Genomic DNA, 22,989 nt, shown 5'->3' with positions numbered 1-22,989 from the left:
GTGAAATGAATTGATATAAATATTGAGTAATTACGAATGAGTGGGCTCATGAAAACTAGAGAGTAGCACTGAAAACTTCTGGGGGAGTTATCTTCTATATTATTAGAGAAAAAATTGTATTTTAGCGGACCCCAACTTACTTTGGGTAATGTCGGATACTACCACTGGTAATTCAATAATTCATTGATGGTAAAAAAAAAAAGAAGAAATGCCCTGATTATACACAAATATTATGGCACTTCTATAATAAAAAAAGTCATTGAAAAAAGGATTTACATTTTTTAAACATAATTTTGTCAATAAGTAACCCCCCTAGGAAAAATCCTAGTCTAGTCTCTAATAGAGTCATCAAATATTATTGACTCATGTCTACAACTCTGTGAAATAGGATTAATTATAACTAAAAATTGAATCAAAATAATTTCTCCACACATCGTATATATCTACAAGGACTTATGGGTACATTTCAATGCACCTTACTGAATAACAGTAACGACTCTGTTCACAAGTTTTAAACAAGGCTTATCTTACTATTTACATCCAATTAGACGTTATCAGCAAGTTAAGTACTGGAACAAAGCTCAACAGCAATAACGAAAAATCTACAACACATTCATAGTAATGATAAGACGGTACATTGAGTCATTTCTACAAAGTTTTTGTGTTATTTTTCTCGAATTTTTCCTAAAACACTATGAATAAGTGGTGAAATAAAATTGTGTGCTTAATTAGATACATGAAAAATGGATCGACGTAGAAGAGGCTCAAATTCAGGATGCGGAGAATTGACAATTTTCTTTATTCTAAATTTACTTCTATTCGTAAGTAAATTGGTTTCCATGTATTAATGTTCTACACGCCACTTTTGAAAGTGGAGGGTCATTTACAGTATTTTTTTAATATTTTTTTTTTGCATTCTTCCTTTTTGCTGCGTTATAATATATAAATTCTCCAACATTCGAAGGGGCGTAGCCCCAACTCCCTCACTGTTGCGAGGCTTCTGTTAAGAGATTCCGAGATTCGTTTGTTTTTTTACTATTGGGAAAATTCCTGAGAAGTTATTTATCCCAATATACTAAAAACAGATTATTTCCATGTATTTATGATATAAAAAACTACCCTACATATAAACAGCTTTTAAGGGCTTATTTTAAGTCTAAATATATCTGTATATTTATTTTGGACTTAAAATAATAGCAGAATTAATATTATTTTTGTTTTCTGTCAAAATAATATTTTATTTACAGTTAATAAGATTGAAAAGTAATGGCTCTATCCCTAAAAGCTCTTTCCCTTAAATCCCAAGCCTCTCGCTATTTTGGAATCAATTTGTAAATTAGAGAATTTAGGATGAGTTTTGTCAAGTCTGGGAAGGGTTTCAAACATATGTGTTCAAAAAATTATTTTTGCTTAAGATATTCAATTCAAGAGTTCAGGTGTATTTCACACTCTTAGAATAACTTTCAAAAATGCATCAGTATTCGGGGTAAAATTTTGTCCAATGTTATCATAGAACATTCCTTTAATTTCTTTAACTGCGAGCTTAGCTCTTCTATTTGATTGTGGAAAGTAGGCAGAGAATGTTTTATGAGTTATTTCCAACTTTTCTAAAAAGATTTTTGCCTCTCCAACACACGAACTCAGATCTGTTATCACTCGACAATTCTTTGGGACTCCGAATGTGGCAAAAAAAAAAAAATTCTAAGGCTTTTCAGCAAAGACCAGATATTTGTTGCCTTTAATGTCACAACGATCGGCAAAGAAAGCTCCCAATAGTAAATTTGGAACTGTGGATATGATTGGTGGACATTTTTTTCTCTTCTTCTATGAACTATTCTTAAATTCGTTTTTGACAGACTTGAAGCAGAAATTAAGTACGTTGAGGCTTCCGAATTTCATTTTTGATCAAGTGATATTCCAAATATATCTTTTTTGAATTGATTCCTTGTTTTTCTCAAACAGTTTATAAATTCCTTATGAGGTTTTTGTTAAATCCCTTGACATTTACCTGAATGTGAAACTTGTTCTTGACTTTGATACGACTTTTGTTCCTTGCAACTGGATACTGAAGCTGATACATCTGTGGCAACCCTTGATTCTATCATTTGAATCAATTCATTCATAGCCTTCTCATCAATATAAAGGAATAGTTATGATCTCCATAAAAATGTCCTGGTCCGAAATTCCCGTGAACAGTACGATCCTAATTACTTCATCCGTAAAGTCGTTTTCTATTTCACATTTATATTTTATGAGGAAATCACAAGTGGTTGCTTAACTAGGCACTTTAGTTGCAAATGTTTTTATGGACTCACCATAAGACTGTTTCATGGAAAATAAGTAAGTCTGCTATAAGCTATTTGCAAACCTTTTAAACCATTTTCAGCGGCTAGGAAATAATTCCAACTTTCTTCTCAGTTTACGAAATCGATTTAAGGTCTTTCATAAGGCGGAGCCCTGCTCTTTTTATTTGATCCGTAACTTGAGTTGACTGATGGTATAAACAATGTGTATTAAACAAAGCGATAGCCACTGGCCCTGACTCATGCCTAATAAATTCTTGGCACTCTGGGAACGGGTACATCATGACTGTGGCTCCTTTTTTAGGTATGTTGACGACACACTTGACTCCACTATTTGAGCTCAACGTAACTCAATAATCATAATATTATTTTAAATTTAACTTTAAAGTACAAGTCTTTTTAATTTGTCGGCCTCATTTTGAAATCCAAATACACAGCAATAGTTCACCAATTTTTCATAATATCAATAAAAAAGGCTTTAAATTTTTTTTATAAGCATATATTTATGTTTAAACCCCCAAAATGGACGGCATCAACAATGTCATGTCAAAATTTTCTATTATAATTCATAAGGCCTTAAAACTGTCCTTTTTAATTGCTATTAAACAATTTTCTTATTTGCTAAACGTACCGAAACACGGGCAATTATTCATCATTCACTAACTTTATCAAATCAATGATGTGTGCATATCAACTTTGACAATAATTTAATATAGCCATAAATATAAAGAAATTATAATTTAATATCTATATCTTAGGAAGCCAATTTCATTGAAACTAGAGATGGACATTATAATACAGATAAAAATTAATTATAAATTATCAAATGACAATGAACTGTTAATCATATTTGATATGGAGTATCCAAAGTATAAAACAATAGTTTTGAAAGGTTCTTAAAAATATCTCTCAATTAAAGTTACAAATGAAATTTCACACCTATCGTATTTTTTTTTTTTTTTTTTGGTAGTGGGCTTTTGACGAGAATTTTAAAGATTTTGAAGAAATAGCAATGTAGCAACGAGCGTGTTTATCTAAAGCTCAGAACATTATATTAAAAAAGAACAGAAAAGGAGAGAACATATCTCTATTATTAAAGTAAAGTATGTAATATAAATCTAAAAGGGTTACCTACCCAATTTTTATATTCTTTGTTAATAATAGTGCTAGGGATGTGAATATTAGCTGACCTGCGGTGAGCATAAAAGCCATGATGCACGCCTAACAGAATGCCATAAAACATATTGCAACCTTGAGAGACGACATATTTGCTGATAGAGATCAGTAAAAACTATAGTGTTCCTTACTCGCTGATACATTCAAACTTTCGAAATAAGGAATAACAATTAATGAGAAAAATTGATCACATCTTTTCCACCAAAATGTACATTTTCATTTACATTTAATTTACACTCACAGTAATTTAGACAATATTCACATCCCTACAAATTGAACAAAACGCTTATCTTGCTTTATTTCAGGTAATTTGTCTTATCATCATTAGTGTTATGATATGGCTTCGAATCGATTGGGGATTTCAGGAGTGGATTCATGAAATGGCCTTTACCAACTTTTGGAATGGGGCCTATGTTCTTTTTACAGGTATGTAAATGTATATATTTATTGATATAATTATTAAAAGTAATATCATTTAAAAGATTACAATCTTTAACCAAATTGTGTTAACCAATCCACAATTTGTATCCTTGATCACAAGTGATATTCTATTGTTTGGATTTTGTTTTTTCCTTGGTTTTGCAAAAAAAAAAAAAAAAAAGCAAATGTGTGATATTCCTAACATGAATTTGGTTTGGATAAATGCTATATGGGAGAAATGTACGTGCAATTAAGCAAACCAAAATGAGTTAACTTATAGTGTTGTGTCGAATCAAACAATTATCAACTCGAATGAGTCAATGATGATTTTTCAACTTGACTTAAGTTGGAGTTGATTTTAAAACGAAAAAAATCGAGTAGGCTTCATATTTTATTAATTTGTGTTTCTTAATTTTATCTCTAAACTTGGCAAATGTTTTTGTTTTAGGGACATGCTGTCTCCAAGATATTTTCTAATCAGTCACCTTAATTTCTAATGAGGTTTTTCTTGTATGTCTGAGGAGACAAACTAGACCTATTATGCCACAGTTTTATAACAAATTGCACGATTACTAGTACTCATAACAGGGCAAATACCGGAGGTGCGAAAAAGTAATTAAGTTGCAAGTCCAAATAGAGTCTTACATCTTTGCTCGCAAGTCCAAGTGCTTGAATATTTTTTTTCAAGTCCAGTTTGAGTCATTCAAAAATAAAATATATTTTAATGGGTACTTTATATCCAGTGACGAAATTGACAAGACTAACGACTCTAGTCCAAGTTTCCAGCTCTGCAATGTACACTCTGAAAGTACTTTATAGAATAGAAATTATTTTATGGGGATTGGACAATGAAAGTGCATAGCCAGAGTTTTATTATTTTATGCTCTTATCTCACATTTTCTCATTTATCGAGACAAGAGTCGATCCTTACCAACTCGGTTTGACTATACTCAATTTGACACAACACTAGTTTACATATATCTTCAAAAAATCGACTTGATTCACATCCTAATTAATTATTATTTATTCCTCATATAATACATATAGGAACGATATTTGCGTTGATTAACTGCGGTTTGGGAGGATTTGGAATATTTCAGGGATGGTCAATATTTTTGAGTTTTGTAAGTAAATTATATTCATATATTTAAATTGAGACAATGATTGAAAAATATTGCAAATCCACGAGTAATAATTATTATTATTAATTAATTAATTATGAAGTCCACTCCTTCTCTCTCCTCTAAGAAAGTGAACTATTGAATGAATCTCTAATCTATAGATACGGCCATATACTGTTACAATTTATATCCCCATCTACGCTAAGGAAACTTTGTAATTTGAAACAAAATTTATATCCTCCTCTTCAGTTGTAAGTTCGAGATTCTTTAATTGAACGAAAATGCGATTGATAAGTAATTTGTCCCTCTTTTTTCTTAAATAATCTTATCGTCTTATATTAGTCAATTTCTTCCTCAATTATCTAATAGTTGTTAGACCTCTCTCTGTAGTAGTTAACCAAAAAACAAACGATTGTATTTGTCATTTTTGCATTCTTGAGTTTCTTCAAATTAAAATTAAGTTGTTTTTTGTGCGTGTGGTTGTTTAAAAAAAAAAACATGAGTTTTTGCTCAAGAACTTGGTTCCTGGAGTTTCTAAGGATTTCACAGAAGGAAAAGTTTCTCTGACAAAAAAACTAATTGTTATTAATATTAATTATTATATTATACTCCCTTTGATTATTCGAGGGTGGAGTCGTACTGGGTCTAAAAAATCATACTGCATGCAAAAACTCTCATTTGTAATTTTTTACCACATGCTGTATTATTACAAACCACTACAACACCAACAAAAAAACATTAAGAGTAGGCCTTTTTTGTTGTTTGTTATTTTTGTTTTTTTCTTCTTTTTAAATCAATAAGATACAAAAGAATTGCAAAAGTGACTTCAGTTTTGAAAATTCACACGAATGGTTAAAAAGAACTTTCATCCCAAAAAACGAAAAATAAAATTGAATCAAGATCTTCAAGAGTGGATTGATTGATTTTTGAAGATATACATCGATACATACATTTATTAAAAGTGTAGTCTGCTATTGTCACAAAATGGTGAGTTTTTTGTATACTTTTCAAATCCTTTATAAGATTGTGATGGGGGATGATTCCATCATTATTTTCAAAGTGAAATGGAAGGATAGATTAATAGGATGAGAGGAGAGCCATACTTAAAATTGATCGGTCGATTGTCCAATGGGACAGACATTGACATTGTTTACTTGATAGTATTTTTTACATAACCAAAAATAGTGTTACCATCTTGCGGATAAGATATTGGGGAGAGGGGTGAGCACAACATAGGTTAATTTTGTTCATTTATTAGTAGCTTCTTTACTTATTTGCATAGGCGTAGAAGATAAAAATGTTTTTGGGAACAACATCAATTTTGCACGTGTATTAATACACTAACAATTTAAAAAAATAATTAAGAACCTTTTAAAAAAAAAGAAGACATTTCTTTGATGATCTTTTTGTATTGCTTTAGTGAGGAAAAAAATTGTTTTTTACCTTTTTAAATAGAAAAAAAAAAGTAATTAATTACTTGTACTTAACATATTAATGTTCCTAATTCCATAAAATCCCTGTTTCTTACGTCTATGATTATTTTTTTATTATTATATCAACGCTCAGTGACACCACCTTGTGGAAACATTTTTTTTTAGTTTGCTCATACCCCATTTAAGTAAACTTTAAGTATTTATATTTAAGTACACTTTCAGTCCTTATTTAGGACTGAAAACTACAGTCTCGTCCAATTCAATCTCAGTCCGGTCCAGTTTAGTCCTAAAAACTTCGGTCCTTGATGACGTCAATCAACTTTTTTTTTTTTTTTTCAATTGGTTCTTGTACTGAGAGTCTGAAGGACTGAGAGTCTACGAACCAATTCATAAGACTGATAGGATCAGTCCTAAGACTGGGCTAGAACGAACAAATAAGGACTGACACATCACTAGTTATATGATAAAGCCATTATCAGATTGAGAATCAAAATGGTTTTTTCTCCCGTATCTTTCAAAATCAAAACAACCACCCCTTTTTAAGTTTACCACATTATTGTTTTGAGTAAATACCATAATTGGAACCTGAGAGTATAATCTCACTCCTGTGGTCAAAATTATAATAGCATCATTTATTTAAGGATGCTTCTTCCTCTTTCATTAATAACTCCTTCTTCCATTTCCTTCATTAAATATTCTGCAATATACATAGTACATTGTTCTCATGCATACTCCCTTGTTTTTCATTAGAAATATCGTTCTTTGGAATTCCTTGTATTCTTTTTGAGTGCCTTTGATTATCCATATTCAGTTCATTCATCCCCTGTCTCTAGCAGAAAAAATAAGACGCAACGAATGCCAAGATCCTATGATGTATACCATACTCCAAAGGCACAAAATTATGTTTATCGAGAGCAAAATGGAGCTGTTCTTTATGGTAAAGGGACAGAGAATGATGGGCATTACATTGAGTCAAATCCTTCTGGTCCCTACGAGGAATATTCCAACTACTACCCTTCCTTCGATTCCCATAAGTTGTCATCACTCCCTTCCTCAGAAGAAGAGTATACTGGAACACACACACCAAGTGGCAGCTTTGTTTCAGGAACTCATTTAAGTCAAAGTACTCAAACTTATCATCATGCCTTGAAAACGAAAGCTAGACGTCCATCCATTCCACATTACAACGTAGAGAAGGGAAGTAGAGGTTCTCTTGAGCACTCAAACTATCCTGTAGTTCAATACAATGAGTCTTTTGCCTATTCTTATAATCCTGAGACGAATACTTACTACTTTTATATTATTCCACCTGCGATGAATCATCAACAAAAAAGACTCGATAGTTTTAATAACTACCCCAACTATAAGAAGTGGAATAATCAACAACGTCAATACTTTGCTGTTTTTCCAACTGGGACCAACCAAGGAATCACACAGTCTCCCTTTCACGCCCCTCCATTTCGAAAGGATCTAAGAAAGTTGTATCGCCCTTCATTTCTCAACGAAAATGACATTTTGAGGATTACACAGACTACAATATCTACCACCAGAGGGTTCATTGGTCCTCTCTTACCTTCGAATTTCAAATCAAAGATCTCAACTACAGATAAACCAACAGGAACACTTGAGACAACAACACATGCCTTTGAACTTGTTGATTCGGAGGAATTAAGGGTAATGGAGCAAGAGGAGGAAACTACATCTAAAAATGGAGGATCAAAGACCATTATGGATATCTTTCCTACTACCCTTTTCAACTCGAAAACAACAACCCCTTCCACCACCACTGTAAAAGAAGCATCAATTGAAACCATAACATCCATTTACCTGGAGGAGAATTTTACATCTGAAACACCTCTTTCGACAGAAACGACAAATTCAGACGTTTTTACAACAGGACTATCCTCTACAACTCCCATCTTTGACAGGGAAGGTATACGTACAACGTCTCTCGATAAGATTGCATCCCTTCCAAATGGCTCAAAAGATGATGAATCTGTTGAATTTATAACTGAAGTACATCAGACCACAACCATAGATTATACTATGAAGGACTTTATGGACAAAACTACGACCCCCCAATCTTCTTCCACGGTACCGAATGAGAATGATTCTATGCTTTTTGTGACACCCGGAAAGAAATTTAAATCCAAGAAACATAATTCGGAAAAAACGCTTGAAAGTTTTCCATCGGCTTTGGAAGTAAAGGAGCTCCGAACAACAACCTTTCTTCCTTCATCCGTTGTAGGTGTTACAGAATCCCCTTCGACATCAACGATGAACATCGAGGAATTAACAACCCAGTCATTGGATTACATCAACGTTGAGGGGGATTTTCAATCAACAACAACAACAACAATTGTTTGGGAAGATAAGTCTCAAGTAACAACAACAGTCTCCACAATTGCTTCAACAACTGAGTCTGAACTAAGAACAACAGTCTCCACAATTGCTCCAACAACTGAATCTCAAGAAACAGAGAATACTACCACAACAGATACTAATGAAAGTGCCACTTTGAAAGAAGAAAAACTAACTACACAAGAACTTGTAGAAACGACTCCAGAACCAAAGGTTACTACTCCCTCTGGTAATAATGAGTCTCCCGCAAATCTCATTACAACAACTTTAGATCCAGTAGATGGCACAACAACTATGAGTAGTAGTGAAACAACGATAAATGTGACACCTCACGCTGAAAAAGTAAAATTGGAGCTTTCTGAAAAAGGGAATGCCGCGAGTAATTCCACCACAACATCCAAGCCAAGTTTTGTTGAGAGTACAATAAAAACCACACAAAATATAATTGAGAGTACTACTACAAAAAAGGCCAAAAGTTCAAGGAGTAAGAACAAAGCAAAGCAAGATCAGGCTCCTTCTAGAAAGAATCAAACTCTGAAAAAGAAATCTAAAGAAAACGAAAAGAAGGATCTTTCTTCTGATAAATCATCAACGGTTGAGTCGAAGAAAATCAAAGCCACTTTTTCTTCAACTAATAAGAAAGAAAAGAAAAAGTCAAATGGAGTAATTAAATCTAAAATGACCCTCATCAATAAGTCAGAAAAGCACGAGAAATTACCCATGAAGGGCATGTCTAAAAAATTTCCTCTTAAAAAATCTTCTAAGAATAAGTCAAAAACCAAGAGCAGAAAAAACCTCTCCAAAAAACAATCTGTTATGACAACCACTATTTCAGGAACAACAATAACGACCGGAAGTATGCAATATGATCAAGGTTCGAACAAAGATATCAATTCCATTGATGATGAAGTCACAATTGACAACACTACTACAGAAAGACCAGAATTATTAGATGAAAATATTTTTGAAACTACGACGGTCTCAAAAGATATGAAAGAGCACTTCATCATGAATTCATTTTCCGATGAAAAAACAGAGTCCTAATGAGTACTATATGTACATACTTAGATCAAATTAAACTATAATTAATTATATATAATTTATTTATTCCATTCATTTATGATGAGTTTTTATCATAGTCCTAATAGTATGGATATTTAACTTTGTTAATGCATATTGTTACTACATAAACATTATTAGTACGGTTTTTCATATGATCACATGGACTATTGATATAATAAGGTTGATTCATGAATATTATGATTATTGTATTTGGCAAATGGTAATAAAGTTTTAACCTATGGAAAATTGGTCAAATAAACATATGCAACTACATTTGGTAATTTAAATTCTACCAGCATAGTGAGAGTATAGGTACTATCAAGCCAAGCCTACTTGACCATATTATAGCTATCAAAGTATACAAATTATATTAATTTTGATTAAAAATGGAAGAACGATGGGTATTTTACATTCTTCGTTAAACTGGTGAGGGGGAAATCTAAAAAAAAATACTCAAGGAATTGAATTTTACCACTCACGTCATAAATTACATCATAATTGAAAGGTTAATATAAATACAAGGTTAGACCATCTTGTAATTGGGCTTGCTAGAATTTTCAATCTGATGTAATGTACCAACAGTCAAATTTTGACAAAACACGCAACCACTCACAGTCTTTGAAGTCCATATTGCTAGAATTTTCAATTTAATGTATCGTACCCACTGCTGAGCAAGAAAAACAGATTTTGAGAAAACACGCTGTATAACGTCAATTGTAAGAGTGTGGTGGAAGTCAAACAGCAGTCGTACACTCATTATGGTATAACCTTGTATTTCTATTAACCCTGGATGGCTCCAAATTGATATTTTTAGTACATAGAATGGACAAATTTCCATTAAATCTTCATTGAACTTCGTTAATATGCTTTATTAAAAGACTTATCACTTGCAATTATTAACTATTTATGTCAATGATAAACATTAATATTTGAACTAAATCAAAAAAGTTCCTTCAGCCCAATATCCACATTTCCAAAAAAAAAAATAATTGCTATAGATCAAATATAGATAGGAAACAGAGTCAATAATTTTCAAAATTTGCAAAAAGTACTGAGTAGATGGTTATTTTTGAAACCAGATGCGTTAGTAAAAATAAGATTAGAAACTTTGATAAGATGTGTTTCATATCATTGTATTCATAATGGATGTTTTGTAAATCCATTTTCTAACTATGTAATTAAAATGAAATGAATAATGATACAATGAAGCTTTTTGTGGACTATATGGACACAGAAAAACTGAAGATGAGGGGCATACCCCCCCCTCCTAACCACAGGCTGACTACATTTATGACACTTTATAAGTTATATAGTTGCTAGAATGTGATTTTCTAGTTTAAAAATCATGTAATAACTTGTAAGGATTGCGGATCGGCAACCATTTTGAAATTAAATTACCTGCTCCATACATAGTTTATCACGGCGTTCTTCCACTAACACAAAAATTTAAACATAACTTTCTTGTCAACTGTCGATTTTTAATACATATTTCAGAAAGTTGATTGGTTATACTCAAATTAGCTGTTGTTAAGTAGTTAATAATTCCTTGCTATTAAATTAAGGATAAGGATAAGTATCCGAGTTATGTAGCAGTAACAACTGATTTTGTCCTTTTTTATTTCATTTTTCGAAAGAAAGGTTGCAAATTACAACAAAGCTAACTACGTATTAACAGAGCCATCAACACAAAATAAAGTTTTAATTCTTTTTTGCAAAATTGAGTGTAGATCTCATTTGTATTTTTCGACGAATAATCGCCAGTTTCTATCAACAAATTGTTATTATTATCCCTTTGAAGGCACCACAAATTGAACTTAAATTAGCCTAAATTGATAAATTTTATTTAAATGGCTATATTGGGGTCAATATAAGTATCTTAAATCAAATAAAAGTAGTAAACTATAGATAAATTCTTGGGTATCTTAACTCATCCCAGTAATTTGCATAGAAAGTCTATAACTGTTAAAAATATGTCTATGAAATATTGGGCTGATCCTTTTCCGGATTTTGTTCAAGATTACTTTATGCTGACGAACCACATACTAGAAAAATTGCAATTTTAGATTGATGTAATTGTCTCAATAATTGACTTTATACATATTTGTATCAGAAAAATCAAATCCATCTTTAATCTACATTGTAATAGGTTCGAATGTTTCACGCAGGAAGTGCTTTATTATTGTTTATAGGATCTGTAACAATGATCTCAGATGCCATTGGCATGAGACCTAAATGGATTCGGCAGATTCTCCTGGAAATGATAGATCCTAGTCATTATATAAATACCATGGTAAAAGAAAAGTTTCTTCGAAATTTGTATCGTATCGTAAGTAATAATTCTAAATAAAAATAATATTAATGCAATTTTATTAGGGCACATAATTACTCTTTCCATTAATCACTGGATGTACCTTTATATTAAGATCACCAACTGTTTTCTTTTACTCAGACATGAAATGTCTGATTTTATGAAAGACAAACGGTGCATTTTAAAAATCTACTCAAATTTAAAATAAAGAAAGACAAAAATCTATAAGTATTATTGAATCAATAATAGTTTACTTTTAAATCTTTACATCCTGAATTATTTCATTTTTAGAATATTTATACAAAAGCATAAAAACTACAATTAAGTTAACTTTATTTTCTCTTTATCCAAGATTTTATAAACAAAATTATTATTAGTGTTTTATATTTCTAATTTCGGTACACCAGGATTTTATGGAGAAATATTTAGTATTTGGAAAAAAAAAATATTATTTACGTATTATTAGAGATTTGATTTGTATAAGATTGGGAGAATACAGGGGGAGCAAGACATATAGTGTTTTTGAATTAAATCCATTGTTAATGTCAGCTACCTATTATATGATTTTGTAGAGAGAAAATGAATTAATGCTATAAATAGGAGAACCTTCTACATTTAAAATAGGATTAGTGCAGGTAAAATATTATAATGATATTTAAATTAATATAAACTTATTTTATCATCTATTTTTAAAACAATTTATATCGAAAATAGGCGGGAATGCTTACTTCGGAAGAAGTAGTTAATATCAAACCAACCTATTGAATAATGAAGAAATAAGAAAAAAAGAGCACACGCAAAGACCGTTTTTCCTTTTCTAATTTTTGAAAGTAGTTTCTTTTTTATAACAAATATATCAACTCTACTAATAAGTAAAAAAGGGATCTATATAAAGAAAAAATTACCGATTAAAAAAGGAATAACGGTTGATAATTGTGGTTTTTCTTATTTTTGTTCACTATTTAATCGTTTGTCGTACTGTAAACTTTTCTTTCTAGCATTCTCGCCTATTTTAGATGTAAATTGTTTTAAAAGTGCATAATAAAATAATATTTATGAATTTAGTCACAACTAGTATATTTTTCAAGTACTAATTACATTTTAAATGTAGAAAGTTCTCCTTTTTACAGCAGTAATTCTTTTTCTCCCTCCAAAACCATATAACAGGCATTAACAAGGGTCTTAATTCCGTTGTACCATATGTCTCGCTCCTCACTTCTTCTTGAGCTCTATTTTTCATTAAAAACGTGCCAACACTACTTATTAATAGTTTTTATTTCATACCAGGGGATAGAGGTGCTATCTACAATGGATTATTGTTTATTAAAAGTTTGTAAACTTATTTATTTCTGCTTTTTTTTCCTCCTAATCCCTTGTTTGAAAGTTGATTGGTCGAATTAGAATTAGTTACATTTAAACTGAGAAAAATTTCCAATAATTATTGAATAATAATTCCATAGTTGGGAAGAATGGGTTGACTACGAATAAGGAAAGGTTGTGTGATATGATAAAAGCAACGAGGTGTACGACAGCTTGATACATCTAGGCCATCTTGGGGATTTTAATGATTGTTTTTTTATATGTTCAAGCCCTTCTCAATGCACTATTTAATCATTTCAAAATCTTAACTCCTCTGCCCTTACTCAGTTGCCCTCTTTTTTGGAAATTGAAATTTGGTTACTGTTATGAATGACTACTTTATATATGGAACAGAATACCATGCAGTCTTTTTCCCCTTCCTTTTTTTGACCAACTAAAGGCATTTTTTCCTATTAGAGTAATGGTTTTGAAATTAAAGTGATAATTGAATTAAAACAATTTTGTACTAATGTAACTTTAGATGATGGATTATTTGCGCCCCGACAAACCTTGATAAAGTTTTATACAAAAATTAATTTTAATATATGAGACTTAAATGCAAATGACTTGAATAATCTAGCTTATTCGTTTGTAGGTCAATCATAGGTGAACTTATTAACCTTATTCAATCTAATCCACTAAGAGAAAATGAAGTTCCACCTGTTCTTAATCTATTCACTTATTAATTTAAATGTTAAACTTTTAATTATAAATTAAATATGATTAAGTAAAATTGAATACTCAATGTTTGTTATTAAGAGAATAAAATAGATCCTTGCAATTATTTATTCAAAGTTAAAATGGAACCTTCCTCTTCAAATTCATACGATCAATCATAAATCTTTAAACGTCAAATGGAAATTTTAAAGTCAATGGAAAATAGATCTACATTTGAAAAAACAAACATATTTTGATTACCAAATCCCTAAAACATTTCAATAGTCAACCAAGAATGAATCTAAGGAAGATGCTGATACCCGTAAGAAGAAGAATTATGAAACTCTCCAAGGAGAAAAAACGATAACATGATATGAACGAAATAGTAGAAGCAAGATCATTGTGATGTAAATCCTGTGAATTTTTTGGTTGCCCCATTTTTTGGAATTGGTAATCTGAAGAATGAGTTTTCTTTTCCTTCGCAGTTGTCATTATGTTTTAATTCCTGAAAAATGAACATCGGCGTTAGGTACTTTTACTTTAATCTATTTTGCCTTGGGATATTTTGCTTTAAACCACTTCGCCTAAGCACATTTTGCCTTTAGGATATTTCGCTATAACATTTAAATAAATTAGATTTATACGTCGTTATTGTTTATTTTTAGTTTAAATTGAGGGGCCCTTTATTTTTTTAAATCAAAATAATTATTATGCATGTTCGTCTATCCATGAGTCTTTCTCAATATGAATAATCCATAATGTCAAGTGATAATTAATAACAGAGTAGTGAGAAGCACGTCTTCTATTCGACCAGTCTTCGTTTTTATAAATTTTTCTTGTTATATTAATTATATTACATATTTTGTTTCTAATTCGAACTCAACACAATGAGATTTTGATAGTATGTATTGTAATTTAGGGACATAACCTCATCATTATTCCAATAAAACAACCATTTTATGTTTTTTATAGTAATAAACATTGCATATTCAAAGGGAACATGAAGAGCCTCTCTGATACTTCAGCTAGTGATAACATAAAATATATACATAAACCAAAATAATATTTTAATTCTTTAAATAATTCATTAAAAAATTGTTTTAATTTTATTATTTTTATCATTTGATAACCATTCTAATCCAAAAAAAATCCCTTAGTTGGTCAAAAAAATAAAATAATAATAATAATGGGCGTTTCATGTATAGAATATTTATTGTCCTAATTTATACATATGTAATTGGCCATGTGGAAAATCTGGCATTTTGCAAAATGCCCGTCAGAGTATAAATAATCTATAAAATTTCCAATAGAGTAGTCAATGTTCATTTTAACTTCATTTACATTGTCAGGGAAATAATTTGGGGTAAAGTGGGTAATTTGATTATTAAACAATTGATAGCAAGCAATTTGATCATTAAGAATTTGATTAAGATACAATTTCATTGCAAGCAATTTGTTACTCAACTTTATTTTCATTCAAATTTATATTGTATTCACACATTCAAACTATTGTATGATAAGAAATGGTCGTGAGAAACTCAATTCAATTTCGCAAAATATACTTTCGGCCACCAGGTTTTGCAGACCGACATCTGATTGCTGCTAAGGGGGGGGGCAAACCCTATCACCACCGCTATCTTGAGTATCAAGGACCCCTTCTAATATCCTATGACACACCCTGGTCCACGGATTGTGCAAGTGAGCCACTGGTCCAAAAGGAGGATCATTACTCACCGCTAGCGTTTCCCTGAGCATCAAAGACCCCTTCTGATATACTATAATATACCCCACTCACGGATTACGCAAGTGAACCGCTGTCCATAAGGGGGATCAAAACCTATCGCCGCCGCTATTTTGAGAATCAAGGACTCCCTCTAATATCCTATAATACACTCCGGCCGAGAAATTTGAATGAACATGATAAAACATGGGTATATCAGGATGATTATCAAGTAAACAAGTAATAAGTAAAGATCTATTAAAATTTTCATAAGAATTATTGATCTTATTTAATAATATTCGAACTACACGGTTGTATATTTCATATAAATTTATTATTTTCTTTAAAGTAGACATTAACATCGACTTATTTAAATTTACTTTTCAACATCAAATGTAAAAATTTCAAAAATCAACTTAGCTAATATTGGCTAATTTTTTACTTGATAAACACATTCACCGAATAAGCTACTTTTGCAGCATGTTGTCCTATTATGGCATTTGCTATTACAGAGGTGCCCTTTTTCTCTAGATGAACTTATTTGTTTAGAGTCTGAGTAATTGCACCACTTAAAGCCTTGTTCATTTCCATCTGAAATAATTTATGTGGTCAGTCCCTATGTAACTTCCTTCTATCTGGGAACTTCATCAATACTGAGGAATGACTCCTTGCAAAGGCTCAAACTCCTTTCTTACATTGAACTGTTTTAAAACATCATCCATATTATTCGTTCTCTGCTACATGGATCACAAAACAGCCAAGACTTAGTAGGGATCAGTTTTTCTACAGTCGATACTTGGAAATTGGACTTTGACGCTAACTCGATCGCTTTAAACTACCCTCCAGGAGAGTAGCATCATCCTGATTACTTGTTCTTCTTGCTTCTGATTAGCTCCTCTCTCTTGCACTTAGCTGTACTAAGCAGATTGTCAATATGAACACTTTTGATATGTCCAATCATTTTCATTTCCCCACATGGTAACGCTGATGGAACAATTTTGTTCCCCAGATGCATATTGTTGACAGAATACCAAATTTTTGTCATCAACCGGTATTCTCTTTATAACCTTTACTTCCGGCCTTTCCTGGTCTATATTTCCACACATTTCTAATAGATGCAACTCCTTGGTTATAAAGTTCAACCTTTCTCGGAAGGGCATAAATTACTTGGTATGAAGTTCGTCCAATACCAGATTGAAAGCAGCGATTCTTTCCATACTGAACAAACCACTGTCCATCAGCCAACTTATTTGTCTTTTTGTCAAGTTGCCAAATAATAAGAATGTCTTGAATGTGTCCATTTTCTCTCTCCTTTTGATTTATGAGATTGCGAGTGATAGAGATTACCACACACAAATTCACTTGCACAATCCGTGGGCCAAGGTCTATTATAGACTATAAAAAGGGATCCTTAATGCTCAATTCAGCTGGGTGGTGGTTAATGACCCACCTTTTCTACCAGAAGTTCATATACATAACCCAAGGTATTAGAAATCGTGCATTATAGGATATTGATGCTCAGGAAAGATGTGCCGGAAGGGTAATGATCAACATCTTGAGCTGCAGTTCTTTTGCACAACCCATGCACTGTATAATATATTCGAAGGTACCCTTGATACTCATGATAGTGGTGGGGATATGTTTTGATCCACCTGAGAGACTAGCTGTCCACCAGCACAACCTGTTTTTCGAGATATATTTTGCAAAATAAAATGAAGCCTCTGGCGAAGATTCCTTATAGTTGTTATAGTATTATAATCTGAATACAATACAAATTTTAATGAAAATGCCCAAGATCAGGGATGTCTAACCTTTTAATATGATGAGCCGCATTGCCACTTCAAATATGTTAATGGGCCACAGAACTTTTACTTAAATTTCTTAAAAAACGACTATATAAAACAACCCTATTAAATACATTAAACATAAAAAAAGGACAAATCTAATCTTTTTAAGGTAAAACTGCTTAAAAAAGCTAAACTGGTAATCCTGTTTCAGTTTCAGAAAATACGTCAATATTTGTATATATTATGAGTGGTCTATGGGTTTTGATAATATTGCGGCAGTTTGCTAAAAAAACTGCTCGAATTGAGAATGAGTAGTTGACCTCAGCTAAACACTAGGAGGATTGCAATCCACAGGTAGGGTATCCCTGTACTAGATCAAATTTTTTGCAATGAAATTGTTTCTTAATCAAATTACCTACAATCATTTCACCAGATAATGTAAATGAAGTTAAAATGAAGATTGAATAATATATTGGAAATTTTATAGATTACACTGGCATTTTGCACATTGCCCGTAACACATACATTAAATCCAGAGTTATTTTATATAAATTAGGTATATTGCTGTGGAGCCGACAACTACAAAGACTATCCGGAAATATTCCATATTTCTCCACCTCAGGAATGCATCAATTACAAATTTGCTGGAGGTGAATCTTTCAAATTAATATTTAATATATAAAAAAATACTATAATATCTTTCTTTTGATCGGTAATCTAGCTCTATATTACGAGGAAGGTTGCTCTACTGCACTTTCAAGATGGCTAAAAGAATGGACCAGTGGCCTTGTGACTGCTAGTAGTGTCATGATTACAATTGAGGTAATTTCTATTAGGGTGATCATTTCCCTCACATCAAAATGAGGGACTCTTAGAAACGTTTTGTTTTTTAAAGAATAAAGAAAAAAAAAATTGTTGATTAGCACATAAATTTCAAACTTATTTTTTCGAGGTGATGCTTTTCATGACTGGTAATTTCTCTGTAAACATTTTCGCAGACAATAATTTTGCCTCTTGGAGAGTTCGAACCTATAATATTTACATAAACACGGTGGACAAGGTAAATCCGGAATAACTTTAACGACTAATTATGAGACTTGTATAAGAGATAGAAAGATTATTTTTTAATTTAAAAGCCACATTAAATGTAAAATGATTATTTATAATGCAAGCCTTTGTTCTCAATCACGATCTCTACACCGCGACTGAATGCCTTGCATGTCCTTGCTACCTCGTGCAGATTCAGGTCCTTCATTTTATTAACGATGGGGGCCTTCAAGGCCGCAATTGAGGCATGACTATTCTTGCAAGCAATCCTTACCATCCTACCCACAAGTAAAAATCTCCTAGATTGAGGTTTGGCTGTTAGCTGGCCAATAGAATGGAGGCCAAAAATCCGGCACATTTTGTCCTAATAACTGAGTCTTGCTGGAATGTATATGGCTTCCCATCAGTGACCTCAATCATCCATGGGATGACCACGTACTTGAGAACGTTCTTGTAAACCTCCTTGGTCACCTCCTGTACCTTTTGGAAGATGTGGGGGGGGGCATAACTTGTCCTAACGTACTGATGACCACTAGGACCATAACCGAAGCCGCATTCTTTGCTTTCATGACTGCTTGGACCTAATCATGGTCCAAACAGATTCATCTATCGTTTCTACGGTTATGGTTGGCGTCAATGGTGAATATTTTTTCGTCCGAAATAAACAACACACGCAACCACCTTTGCACTTCATTTAGTTAATACCTTTAGTTACCTGTGCTGATTCTGTCTGCCTGATTCTGCTCTGTTATCATATGTTTTGAGACTTGACAAGTAACTCAGATCAATTCTGATGGCATTTTTGATGGTCCCTTTGTTCACGTTACGGTCATTGACCAGCTTAGCAATGGGCACCTCTGGATGAGTGTCAATTGATCGTTTCAAGCCAGCTATGAACCTTTTAGTCCGTATTTTTTGACACTTTGTTGAATGAACTACTCTCTCAGTCTTTCCCTCCTCATCAAAGACCTTAATCACGTCATAAACTGTTGATTTTGGATATTTGAAGAAGGAAATTATCTCCTGAGCAGAATGTCCCAATCAACGAACTTCGATGATGGAAATTCTCCTGATTTTTTCCATGCTTGAAAGACGAGATACTCAAAAAACCTTGTTATTAAATTCGATAGCTAACACATTTAGCTTGTCGCAAGTATTAAAATTGTTATGACGTAACTTATACAAGTCTCATAATTACTCATAAATTAAGTCCACTCTGTATGTCATGCAGAAAAATCTCTAAGTGGCAAATTAACTGAGGCGAAAATGTATGCGGTGAAATCTCCTAGAACCGAAGTCTTTAATTTTACATTTTTATGAGTAAATTTGAATGACTTTTTATTCCTAACCACAAAATTTGACCTCATTACTTTTGGAAAAAATATTAAGAAATTAGTAAATTTGTTTTCATAAAAAAATTAAAAGACGTTTTATTTCCCTCTAAATAATCAAACATTTGACACAATAAGCATTTTTTTAATCAGTTTTCTTCTCCTTTTAATTTTCTATTCTATTGTTAGATTTAAAGAAATTTACATTTTAATTTCACTTTTTTGCAAATAATTTCAAGTTTGACGAAAACTTTAACGATTATTATTATTATTTCTTTTTTGTGGGGAAAGAGGTGTGGACAGCTTGATAATTTACAAGACTTTGCATTAAAAAGTAGAAGAAAAGGAGAGCGCCCGATCACCCTAACTTTTGGTTATATTTTTTTTTCAAACATTAAGAATAATTAGTTTTTCTCATACCACAGATTCTCCTTATCTGGAGAATATCTATAATTTTACGTAGTAAAAAACATAAATCCAACAACTATAATATTGACGAATTTTACACACCTGAACCACCGCGAAGAACAACATCATTGAACAGATTAAACAAGTTATCTCATGACTCTAGAATAATTTTAAGACCTAAACGCTCTGAAAGATCACCATTAGTGCATTCAACATCGTTATTGAACGAATCTTCTCCTTTCTATGACATTCCACAAACGAAAGAACAAAATCAAACTAACCAAATAACTCGAGCAAAGTCAGAGTCCTTTATCGCCACAAATCATCCACCACTTCCTCGGAGAATAGCCCGGAGTCGATCTAAAACTCAAGACTTAATTACTTATATTATTCAGCCAAGAAATAAGAAACGATCTCGAGATTTTTCACATCTGAACATCAACAATTCATCTTCACAAAGTAAATCTAATTTAGTTAAGCATAATTTTATGGATAGAAGAACAAAGCAAGAATCGATTCTAAAATGGAACTTTGTTTTACCGAAGAGACCCATTCAAAAAAAATCTCTAAGGATTGGTAATACTGATTGTAATTCCTCTCTTTTAAGCCATCATCCATCTTTCGAAACATCGATTTAAAAAAGGCCTGGCTATTGAGCAGAAAATGAGCCCTGTTCATGCTTTAAGTTCATTTTTAAACACCAAAGCCGCTGTACACAAAAAAAAAAATATGAGCAATTAATGGAAAAAACTTTTAAATGGCGTTCATTTGTTTGCTCTTTTTTTATTTTTCTCCAAAGACATTTTTTCTAAAGTGGCGAAATAAATACCACGTGTTCAATTTTTTTCTAAATTATGTAGACTACGCTAATACTTTTCTGTCCACTAGGAGGCGTGGATGATATCATGATTTACTCTACAACTAACTACGCAACCTCCGTTAATTCTCCCATAGAGAAAGAGTTGTCTACGAACTCTGCAAAGAGAAGCAAACATTGAGTTCTTCAAATGATTTAGTTACGTCTTTTTTTTTGTACCTAAAAACGGTACATCTCATGGCAGGGGCGTCCGCAGGGGAAAGGCGCTAGAGGAACTGTAGCCCCCTTAAAAAAAAGGAATTTTTGCCTTGAAGAATATAAAATTATTCCTTTATAAAAAAATACATATATATCTATTTTTTTTTTCTTTCAAGATTTTTTTTTTAATAAAAAAAATTGAATAAAAATTGATCACGTGGTCAACAGTACGTTTTATAATAATTGAACAAATAATCGAACGGAAATAAATTAATAAATAAGAGACTGAACGAAAAAATTTCATAAATGAACAATGAACGGAAAGAGTATGAACTAGTCCATGCCTGATTGAAAATATTTATTATTACATAGTGTATTTAAAGATTACCGAACACGATATTATAAAAATTTCATTCTTATAACCTCGTGACAGAATTTATTTAGAATACTGATGTTCAATGTATCATTACTAGGTCAGAGTGTGACTCATAATAGCTAAGCCATATGTATTGTAAATAGTAGCTAACCCTACCTAATAGATTAAATATATCACGCTAAATAAAAAAAATATACTTCCAATTTATTGTATGTTTTACTAATATTCGAATAGTAAGTGGTTAATATATTAATTAATATTTAACATTGGATTATAGAAATCGTTCAGACTTTGAACTGAATTCACGTACAGTATTTTACGTGAGAATTAAAAGAAATAGATTCTTTCATATGATTACTACAAACATTCAGCCATGCCTTGCTAGATTATCAAATAATAATATATGACCACTAAGTAACTTAGATATTATAAAGAGCAACAGTTGGCAACTTTGAAATGGAAAAAAATAATGAAAAAGTACGCTGTATGAGGGCTGCAGGTTCTTTACTGTAACTTTTAAGTACGCTTTCATATTGACGTCACAAGTGACCTGATCAAGGAGTATTCGTCGTCCTTTTTTGCTGATATAACCCCGAATTAATTCCTGATATTTTATAGGAACTTGATCCATGGAGTACTTTGTCAGTAGAATTTTGAATTTGAGGAATTTTAAAGTAAGATTCAAGAGTTGAGCGGTAAATTAATAATATTAATATAGGTGGATATTTCACACCTATTTACTAGCGATAGAATAATATAGGCACTCCCTTGATGTAATATTAAGTGCCCTCTAGGAGTCAACTCAGTACATAGAAAGTTAGACGAGGGTATGTAATAGAATATTAAAATACTCGGAACATAGTATAACAAAACATGTATCCTATGCCTACTACTAAACAATCGTAAAATATGTTATTCAATAAATATATTGTGTAATTAATTAATGAAAATAAGCGTACTTGTTGTTTTTTTTTGTTCTTTTTTTTTAAATATTAAATGATTTCCTGTGAAATATTGACACTAATTGTTATATTATTACTATGGACACCATATTCCCCCAGGATTATATTGGTACCCTGTTGCCCGAATAAAATGACAGATGTCT

General features: G+C 31.8%; 2 protein-coding genes across 5 annotated transcripts; both read left to right on the top strand.

The window, feature by feature from the left end:
• Nucleotides 1–553: 553 nt before the first annotated feature.
• LOC121119513 (tetraspanin-2A) lies at nucleotides 554–22,087 on the top strand. Of its 4 annotated transcripts, none has more exons than XM_040714195.2 (7): nucleotides 554–821; nucleotides 3,785–3,905; nucleotides 4,947–5,023; nucleotides 12,023–12,202; nucleotides 18,264–18,357; nucleotides 18,429–18,529; nucleotides 20,549–22,087. In XM_040714195.2, exons 1-7 carry the CDS (start codon nucleotides 744–746, stop codon nucleotides 20,549–20,551), a joined length of 654 nt encoding a protein of 217 aa, XP_040570129.1. In that variant the 5' UTR covers nucleotides 554–743; the 3' UTR covers nucleotides 20,552–22,087. The 4 variants fall into 4 exon arrangements, with proteins under 4 accessions (XP_040570129.1, XP_040570126.1, XP_040570128.1 ...); XM_040714192.2 differs by having other exon boundaries at nucleotides 20,511–22,087; XM_040714194.2 differs by having other exon boundaries at nucleotides 20,494–22,087.
• Nucleotides 5,822–10,147, top strand: LOC121119507 (uncharacterized). Its single transcript, XM_040714177.2, has 2 exons — nucleotides 5,822–6,007; nucleotides 7,204–10,147. Exons 1-2 carry the CDS (start codon nucleotides 6,005–6,007, stop codon nucleotides 9,856–9,858), a joined length of 2,658 nt encoding a protein of 885 aa, XP_040570111.1. The 5' UTR covers nucleotides 5,822–6,004; the 3' UTR covers nucleotides 9,859–10,147.
• Nucleotides 22,088–22,989: the final 902 nt, after the last annotated feature.

The sequence above is a fragment of the Lepeophtheirus salmonis genome, chromosome 6 (assembly GCF_016086655.4).
Source record: "Lepeophtheirus salmonis chromosome 6, UVic_Lsal_1.4, whole genome shotgun sequence".
Classification (NCBI taxonomy): domain Eukaryota; kingdom Metazoa; phylum Arthropoda; class Copepoda; order Siphonostomatoida; family Caligidae; genus Lepeophtheirus; species Lepeophtheirus salmonis.
Note: the sequence above shows the minus strand (reverse complement) of the source record. Positions and strands in the feature narration are given on the sequence as shown.

Excerpts from the sequence above, each read along its gene's own strand:
- LOC121119513 (XM_040714192.2), top strand. The coding sequence starts at position 744 with ATGGATCGACGTAGAAGAGGCTCAAATTCAGGATGCGGAGAATTGACA. Across the intron at positions 3,906-4,946 it reads GGCCTATGTTCTTTTTACAG|GAACGATATTTGCGTTGATT; the intron begins GTATGTAAATGT and ends TAATACATATAG. Across the intron at positions 12,203-18,263 it reads TTCGAAATTTGTATCGTATC|GTATATTGCTGTGGAGCCGA; the intron begins GTAAGTAATAAT and ends TATATAAATTAG.